The sequence below is a fragment of the Nematolebias whitei genome, chromosome 3, assembly GCF_014905685.2.
Source record: "Nematolebias whitei isolate Nwh7 chromosome 3, NemWhi1, whole genome shotgun sequence".
NCBI classification, from domain to species: Eukaryota; Metazoa; Chordata; class Actinopteri; order Cyprinodontiformes; family Rivulidae; genus Nematolebias; species Nematolebias whitei.
In genome coordinates this window covers 9,520,316-9,529,762 of record NC_056500.1, presented here as the reverse complement: position 1 = coordinate 9,529,762, position 9,447 = coordinate 9,520,316, and the positions used below count along the sequence as shown (strand labels likewise).

Below are 9,447 nucleotides of genomic sequence, written 5' to 3'. Positions count from 1 at the left end.
TTTATGATTTATAAAATAAACAAAACTATTAGAAATGTTACTTTAGCTAGATTTGAAGAGGTTACTCTAAAACTGTCAATTCTAATCTGTATATTTATATAGCGCCAAATCACAACAAAGTTGTCTCAGGGCACTTTACAGAAACATTCACATACATAGAAAAGCCAATTAGTGAAGTTCTCTATCTATAGAATCCAGCAGACAAGTTGAATCTTGGCTTCGTTGCAGTCTCCCATCCTGAGCAAGCACAATGGCAACAGTGGAAAGGAAAAACTCCCTTTTTAAATGGAAGAAACCTCCAGCAGAACCAGGCTCAGGACAAGCGGCCATCTGCTTTGACCGGCTGGTTTGAGAGGACAGGAAGGAGAGACAAATGAACACAGAATGGTAGGTCCAGATATAGGTCCAGGTGTACCTGAAAGACAAAAACACATGTCAAGGATAGAAAAAAAAAATTACAAATACAAAACAGGTTGAGCAGAGGAAGTCAAGACAGTAGTAGAGTGAAAAAAATGTGGTCAGTTTGTCCTCCGGCAGTCTAAGCTAGCAGCGTAACTAAGGGACAGCTCAGGAAACCCAAGCCGACCCTAACTATATAATTCTTTTGGATTTTTCTACCTGGATTATTGAGCATGCATCAGGATATAACATGCAAAAAATATTTTTTTAATTTACTACAAATGTAGACAATGCCGAATTGTCATCTTCATAAACCAACAACAAATGAAAAAAAGGAAGAAAAAAAAAAAAACAGCCGCAGAAGAATAAAATAAGTCAGTAAAAATGCATTTATTGGTCTGGTTTTGAAACACAGAGCAGAGTGAGACCTCTTCCTTTTTCTTCTTCTCTGCTCAGCCAGAACGTAACGTCTGCCCACCGTGCGTGCTCTGACGTAACTCTATGGAACGTAGCAGTCTAAAAAAGCCTGAGGCGGTTCGCACGAGCGAACACTCGGTTTCGGCAGCGCGAAACCTCCGTCGGTGCTCGGGAACAGGAACAGGAGGTTTTTCGCACCGCAGCCGGTTTCTCTGAGGTTATGGGCAGGACGTCGCTGTGAGATAGCGTCAACACGTGGAAATAATGATGAAGAAGGACATCAGCTTGACCCTGGCGGACGACGCCGAGCTCAAACCGCACCTCCGCGACGCTGAGAGCATCCTCAACTCCCCGGACCTGGGGCTGCTCAAGCTGGCCTCCCCGGAGCTGGAGCGGCTAATCATCCAGTCCAACGGGATGGTCACCACGACGCCGACCAGCTCCCAGTTCCTCTACCCGAAGACGGTGACGGATGAGCAGGAGTTCGCGGAGGGCTTCGTGAAGGCGCTGGAGGACCTGCACAAGCAGAACCAGCTGAGCGGGACGGGTCAGACGAGCAACAGCCTGGACCTCGGCGCTAACGTGGCTCCGGTCCCCGTGCAGCCGGACCTGCCGGTTTACACGAACCTGAACAGTTACGGAAGCGGCCCGCTGGTGACCACGGTCAACTACTCCACGGACACGGTCCCGTTCCCGCCTCCGCCGTCGCACCACCTGGGAGCAGCCGCGCTGCAGCAGCCCGAGCCCCAGAAGGAGGAGCCTCAGACCGTCCCCGACGTGCAGAGCTTCGGGGACAGCCCGCCGCTGTCCCCCGTGGACATGGACACGCAGGAGCGCATCAAAGCCGAGCGGAAGCGGCTCAGGAACAGGATCGCAGCCTCCAAGTGTCGGCGGCGCAAACTGGAGCGGATCTCCAGGCTGGAGGACAAGGTGAAAACGCTGAAGAGCCAGAACACCGACCTGACGTCCACGGCCAGCCTGCTGCGGGAGCAGGTGAACCAGCTGAAGCAGAAAGTCCTGACCCACGTCAGCAGCGGCTGCCAGCTGCTGCCACACGAAGTCCAGGTGCACTAGACCTCCAGCCGGACCACCGACCAGCAGATAAGCTCCACAGACTTTCTTCATGCTGCTTTATCTAAAGGTAGTGCAGCCTGGAGGTGAGCCATTCTGCAGGATGAATGCCAAGCCACGTCGGCCAGACTCTACGTTACTAATCAGCTTTTTTAAAACGTCATCAGGATTGTTGATATGTAAACAGATGTGGCAGAACATTATTCAACAATCTGAATATTGGGACTCTGGCAGTGTCATCGGCTAATGATGAATCGTTATTATCTGTATTATTTATCCACAAATCACTGTTCTCCAGAGGATTTTTTACAGAAATCAGCAACTGATGTACTGTATTAGAAAAAAAAAGAACAGTTGCCTTCAGTATGTTGGATATTTTTAATCCTGCTCTACCTCGTATGTGCGTTTGCTGTTGGGAGAAAAATACACTTGATGACATTATGAGACGCATTTCCAGATTTTCTCCTGTAAAAATGTTTACTGACTGTGCGTGCAATCTCAAAGCTGGACCAAACAGACACAATCCCTACAAGATTATGCACGTTCATAACACAGCGTACAAGGAGGTGGCTGTAAAGAAATACAGTGCATTTACACTCACATGTGACATGTTTGACATAATATCCACATGTAACCTATTTACTCTGTTTCTGTAGGCAAAGATTTGCATGTTTTTGACAAACTCGAATGTTGCTTGCAGCTCGGGGTCAAAGGGCACCAGTTATTCAGTGTTTATTATCAAACTTTGTGTTTTTGTCTTTTTTGTTGTTGTTGTTTTCTAAACCGTGTCACTATTTCAGCGTGCTCTTGTTTTTAACCTTTCTGTTGCACACTGTTGCTTTCACCTGTAGCCTGACAGTTCTTTGGCTTTATGCCGTTGTGTTCTGAATTAAATGCTGCTCGGCAATTAAAAAAAAAATAAAAATACACAAGTTTCCTCTGGTTATTGCCACTGGCATATTTGTGTGCATGTGGCTTAAAGCAGATGTTTGAGAAAAACGGATGCCACGTGGTTCTGTTAAATATATCAGAGCTTTTAGGCATACATCTTATATTTTCATTATAACACATCGTTTGTGACGTCACTGATATTTCTGACCACATTTCTTTAGTCAGGGTGCAAAGCTGCTTCCATCTACAGTAAATAAATAAATAAAAAAAGCTGCTTCCATCTACAGTAAATAAATAAATTTAAAAAAAAGCTGCTTCCATCTTTAAACCTGGTGTCTGGCGCCCTCTGCTGGTCAAACTCGAAGTTGCAGCAACCACAGCTGGATAACAGGATGGAAACTGGTGATTTTTTTGTTTCTTTAAATAAATGCTCTGTTAAAACAGCTTAAATTAAATAAACAACTCATATTCTTATTATGAAGGCAGTGATTTTTTTTAAACTACGCAGAGAAAACAATCCTGTTTTTAACCTTCTGCGTGTTTAGACAACGTCTGCGTGACTTGAAATTAGCTGTGGCAAGAGTGTTTTATGGTTATAGGTCAGCAAAAGAGAATGTCAAAGTGTAAATGGAGCCATGCAAACATTTTGTGCTGACAACATCCACTTTAACAGAAAGCACAGCTTTTAATGTTCAACTAATCTAGGAAGGTGGTGTTGCTGGAATAAATGTACATTGCTCTCCGCCTTTCGTGCCACAGTTTACACTAAGATCACCAGTTTTAACTCTAACTATGAAATTATTTGCGTTAAAAGCGTTTTGAAGGTCAAGTAATTGTGGCAGCCGTCTTGAATCAAGTTGGCTCAGACGTACATCCTTTGATGCGTCTCTAATTAAAAGCTTTGGATTGAGAATTTAAAAAAAAATGAACAGTAATTTTTTTGAGCATGTTTTTATTGTTTTACCACAAAGTACAGATAAAAACACCCACAGCATATTCTCTCACATTAATGGCCCAAACTGAAAGGATCTGAGGAGGCAGTGATACAAGACCAAAAAGAAGTTGCATGTTTTCTGCGTGCTCGGTGAAGCTCTACAACCTTCGCCTAGCTCGATGGCGTCACTTTTCATGGTTTATACTGTAGTGTGAGCTGCTTCATAACCGAGTGACACATTCATTCACAAGCAGGCCGGGAAATCAACGCAGCTACAGCAGAACGTGGCTCTTTTAGGGATTTCAGGTCTTCATTTTATTTTATTTTTCTCCTCTTGTTTTGTTTCCTTGATATTTGATGCAAGCCTGAGTCAGTACAACACAATCCACACTTAAAGGTATTTACAGATGGAGAGGAAGACATGTTGGAAAGGAGAACTGTTTGTAAGAGTTGGATCTTATCAAAACAGAAAAGAAAACAGTCACAACCAGTAAAAAGTAAAATGTGCACAGCGTTAAAACCACGGAAATTTGACAGGAGGTTCATTCTGCGAGACTTAGACCAAATATTTGCTTGGAATTTTTTACATCTTAAAATAAAACAGTTCTAACTTTACAAGCTCCTTGATTATTTTGTACTTTTAAAATTTTATAGTGCTTTGCACATACGGTGTATCGTCTTTCCCAAAGGCATTTGTCGTTTTGCTCCCACCGAGACAACGGCGTTCAGGTTGAAATGAGTTCAAAGCCTTTTCCCCATCGATAACTTGTTCTAGTACAACTCTAAAGACAGAAAACTGATCAAATCTTTCATTTTGACTTTGCAAGGTGGAAACAGGAAACCACTCTTAGGTCAAAATAAGAAAAAAAAACTTTAAATAAATAAATTTTCGCTTTAAAAAAATGTAATAAAACAGGAGTACTTTCTGCGGGGCCACGTTGTTGACTTTATAAAGAGAGGAACACTCCACAGCACAATATTAAACTCCGTCTCCAGCTGTTTCACGCTCTGCACATCTGATTTATCCGAGCAAACACTTCACACAAACGAACGACGCCTGTAAGAGTCTGTAAAGCTGCTCTGGAATACCGAGGAAGCGTAAGCACGAGCGATGTTTGTCATGAAGCAAAGAAGCTCGGCTTGTTTGACCCGTTTCCTCCAACATCCAGAAATGACTGATCGACTTTCTTCACTGCAGGTGAACATAACTCACCAGCCTGAAGTTCTTTCACGCAGGCCGGATGTGAAAGTGAACAAAGCTTCTTCAGTTTGCCATTTTAAACCTGATGCTGACCAAACTGAACCTCTGCTTTAACCTGAAAAGCTTCACTTTACACAAAAAAGACAATTCGTTTGGTTCCTTAAAATAACATTGGTGCTTATTAGCTGATGCTAATAGCAGTTAGCGCCAGCTATCGAGCACTTACCCAAGTTTTAATTATCTAATTTGGATTATTCTTCTTCACTAAATGTTTTTGTAGCTTAAATTGAGCATTTGAACCCGTTTTTTGAGCTGGAACTTAACCCTGCTGAGTTAAAACTATCCAGGGACGTCGGTTCAAATCTGACCCCCGCTGGGTCGTAAATAGGTTTGTTTTTAACCCAGTGGTTTTTAGTGTGTATGATAAAGGTGACATGAGATCCGTCAAACCTTTGTGCACGCGCGTGGTTCAGTCACTGAAATCTGAAAAACAATTTATTTTTAATTATTCTTTTTTTTTATTTTTCACGTTAATTTAGAAAAGTAATGACAAGAGCGATGACAAGATTGGATCACTCTATCAATGAGAAGCTAAAAGCTCAAATAATAATAAAAAAAAGACTTTGCAAATAATTTTATTTTAAGCTCATTTCTGGCCTAAACTCTCGCGACACAAACACTTTATTCTGAAATAAGTGTTCTTCTAAGGTCTTGGCTACCAGCTCCGATTCAGACGATAAAACTAAGAGCACGGTTCAGACGCTGTCAGGGGATTTTTCTAAACCCAAAGTCCAATTTTTGAATTGCAACATTAAAAGGAGAAACAGACGAGGAAATATATTTACTCTCTGAGGAGGAGCCGCTTGCACAGATCCAGACAAACTCTACAACACAGAACTTTAATTTTAAATTTAATACTTTCCTCTTAGAATATCATACCTTTAAAATGTATTTCCAGATGTGCATACCTGTAGATATTACATATATGTATATATTGCACAACATCTATATGTACATTTGAAATAAATATAATTAAATAAAATGTCTTCATGTTTTTGCTCTTTGTCTCCTTGCTATAGCTTGTTTATTTTCTTTACTCCCTCACCGTCTTAGGAAAGAAGAAAACTGAAGAATACAAAATAAAAGTTTGCTGAAACGATGCTAAAAAAAAATAGAAAGGCAGACTAAAAATGCACCGCTGAGCAATTAAAAACAAAACGCTTGTCAATTCCTGAAGCTTTCAAGTTTAAACAGGGGAAATAACTCAATGGAATGCCGTATTTGAAATGCATCACGCTGATTTCGGGTATATTTTGGTGAGATCGTTAGTCTTCTTGGTCACCAAATTCTTGTTTTTTATCTTTTCAAGACATCTGTTTGACATGAAACGAAGACCTGAAAACTTTGGAAGGATTTCAATGGCACTCTGAGGATGCACGCCGTCAAATCTTTTCTGTTAAATCGCACAGAAGATCAGGGAAACCATCTGCATGAACTCAAGCTGTAAAGAGTCTGAAATGCTCTGGTTTTATTGATTTGGTATCAGACCAACCCTTTGCAGATAAAAATAACACCTTCAGCTCCTTTAACGCAAAAAAACCAGATGCAAACGCTTCTAAAATGTGTGACCGCTTGCATCTCACAGCATTTCACACCCTTTTCAGCCTGGCTCTTATTGTCAACAGATGAAATGGCAAAAATAAGCAGGAGCAGAAGTGGAAAAAGTTATAACCTAAGGATCCAAAGACCTGGAGCTCAGCTGAAGGAGGGGAATAAAAGCAGGGAAAGAGTTAAGGTAAAGAGTCAGCTTTAACATGCACAGTCCTGGTGAGGAGGGGCGGGCTGCTCTGTCAGCTGGGGCCCCTGTTTGGCCCCTGTAATGGCAGGATCCCCAGCATCCAGGCTCTCAGACATCTTTTCACAGATGATGTCGACGAGCCGCTCAAAGGTCTGCTTCACGTTGATGTTGTCCTTAGCGCTGGCCTCAAAGAACTCAAAACCTGGAGGAGAAGCAGGAAGAGAGGGTCGGAGAGGCTTGTTTGGTCAGACAAAAATAATTTCACTGGAAAGGTTGATACAGAGTCTGCTGCTGTTATTATTGGTCCACAGAGGACATATTCTAGTTATTTTCCCTGAGTTTTGATGCAACACGAGCTCCAAATAGAACCCTATAGGCCAGGGGTGCCCACACTTTTTCAGCATGCGAGCTACTTTTAAAATGACAAAGTCAAAGTGATCTACCTACTATAAGTACCCTTTTACACAGAACACCCTCTGGAAACGTTTGTGTTTTTTCGATATTTATTGGGGGTAATAAACAAAAAATGAGCGGGATTACACGAAAAACGCTGTAGTTTCCATGTCAGTTGGGTTGCCAGATAAGAAATTATGAACTACTGCTTTAAAATGTTAGTATTTTGACCTGAACTGTCATATGTGCTGAGTAAAGATATTCTAAGATGAGGCGTGTGTTGTGTTTGTTGAACATGTGCACAGAAAATAAGAGGATAAATAAGACATTTTAAGTTTATCTGGCAACCCTGAGCTGCGTTCATCGCGCATGCAGCGTCTGCTCCAAACTGGTGAATACACGAACGTCTCTTTGTAACTGGAGTTTATTAGTTTCGCTCCTACATGCTGAAAAATGGTGAGTAGCACAAAAAAACACTTTGCTGTTTGCCAACTGATGTTAGTGCAGAAAAACTTTTGACTGCAGCTGCAACTTCATACACAGAGAATTTCACCGGGGGTGGGGGGGTGGGGGGGATAAAATATGGATAAATATAAACATTTCCCCCAAAGATCTCCACTCTGAGACCTTATTTGAGAGAATGAGGGCTGTGACTGTCTCCCCTGTATGTCAATCATGTGACAAATTTCATACTTTGGATGGATGATAGCCTGACGTCTATATTTTTTAAAGCCATCTGATCTACCCATAATGCCTTTGCGATGACCAGTAGATTGCAATCAACGTATTGGGCACCCCTGCACAAGCACTCTCCCTGTAATCCATACTATTCAAGCTGCACCACCTCCTTTAGCATGAATAGTAACAATGAAAAGCAGGTGGACTTTAAACTTTAAACAAATACTAACAACTGGTTCCTCTCGCTCCCTCTCTGCTGTGCTTCAGCTCCACCTCCAAAGCCTGTTTCAGAAGACTACCATGCTTATTACCTTCTCCTGGTTGTGTTTACTGCGAGTTGGTGGATTTTTGTAAACCATATACTTGATTTGGTTTCATGAGTTTACTGTCACAGTTTCCCTAATTGCTCTCTCTGACTGTTTAAACTGAGCTAGAATGCACTAAACTTGCAAGGTGACCAAAAAATAAATAAATCCCCATAGCTTCAGCAAATATGTTTCTTCAAAGTATGATAAAACAACTTCAGACTTAATAACCTGTGAGACTGAAGAAAATCTCATGATTTAATCCAACAGACCAGGAATACAACTAGTGTTCCTTGAATGAATATCGGTTTTATTTGTTTTATACAAACGTCTTGTGTTATCGGTTGACGTTCAAAGTATGTGGTGGGGATCAGTCTCAGCTGCTACCACAATAGACTTTAGCTCTATATGCTTAAACTATATTGATTGGGGGCTGCTTTGTTCAGTGCCGCAGCCTTATAATTCTGAGGTTGCAGGTTTGAGCCCAGGTTGTGTCAGGCATCCGACGTCAAGCAATTTCCAAATCTTTTGTGTGAGATCGCTCGCTGTGGTGACCCCAAAGGGAGCAGCTTAAAAAAAAAAACATCTGTAAAATATATTGTTATAGTCATTTTGTGCATAAGGTTAATTAGTTGTGGCAGCCATCTTGAATGGGATCAACTCCAAACGTTAATCATTTGTAGATGTTTAGCAAATGATCAGTTTCTGAGCGTTTCATTAAACTTATCCACTGGATCACAGACAAATGAACACACACACAAATGCAATTATTGTACGGCTGTGGGTGATAAGATTTAACAGGAGTTGTCATTTTGGGATGAACACACAAAAAACTGTTCTGGATAATAAAACAAACCGCTAACAGAGCAAAATTTGCACGCTTCCATCAAACGTTTGAGGTGTTTGAACTCACCAAGATGTTCGGACAGCTGCCGGCCCCTGTCTGCACCCACCACCCGCTCATCCTCCATGTCACATTTGTTTCCTACGAGCAGCACCTGGGCGTTGTCCCACGAGTACGTCTTAATCTGAGTCGACCTGGGAACAAAAGTTAGAAACTCAAAGCAAAGGCAAGCTGCGTGGAGACGAGGGAATATAATTCAAACATAAGGACCTGGAATAAAATTCGGATTAACTGCAAACTAGAGCTTAAGAAAAGGGATGAAGCCAACGTTTATCAGGGGTGTCAAACTCATTTCCACTGAGGGCCAAATCAGCATAATGGTTGCCCTCAAAGGCCAGATGTAACTGTAAGACAGTATAAATGTAGCTAAATTGAACTAAATGTAATATAAAATTCTACTCCTTAATGTTACATAACTCTGAATTTTTGACTTATTCAACTTACAAATATTGCATA

The 9,447-nt window shown here is 41.6% G+C and overlaps 2 protein-coding genes across 3 annotated transcripts in view; one reads left to right on the top strand and one right to left on the bottom strand.

The window, feature by feature from the left end:
• Positions 1-919: 919 nt before the first annotated feature.
• Positions 920-9,447, top strand: part of jund (JunD proto-oncogene, AP-1 transcription factor subunit) — an 81,361-nt gene continuing 72,833 nt past the window's right edge. The window contains exon 1 of one of the 2 annotated variants that reach the window (XM_037697963.1): positions 920-1,740. In XM_037697963.1, the coding sequence (XP_037553891.1) occupies positions 1,081-1,740 (660 nt within the window). In that variant the 5' untranslated portion in view covers positions 920-1,080. Of the gene's footprint in view, positions 2,602-9,447 lie in introns of those variants that run through there. The other variant, XM_037697962.1, reaches the window with a different exon arrangement.
• The window catches only part of LOC119430540 (ras-related protein Rab-3A), a 21,900-nt gene continuing 18,800 nt past the window's right edge, over positions 6,348-9,447 (bottom strand). Inside the window, exons 4-5 of the mRNA XM_037697964.1 lie at positions 9,001-9,125; positions 6,348-6,913 (exon numbers count right to left, since the gene is read on the bottom strand). Coding sequence (XP_037553892.1) covers positions 6,723-6,913; positions 9,001-9,125 — 316 coding nt within the window. The 3' untranslated portion in view covers positions 6,348-6,722. The remainder of the gene's footprint in view (positions 6,914-9,000; positions 9,126-9,447) is intronic.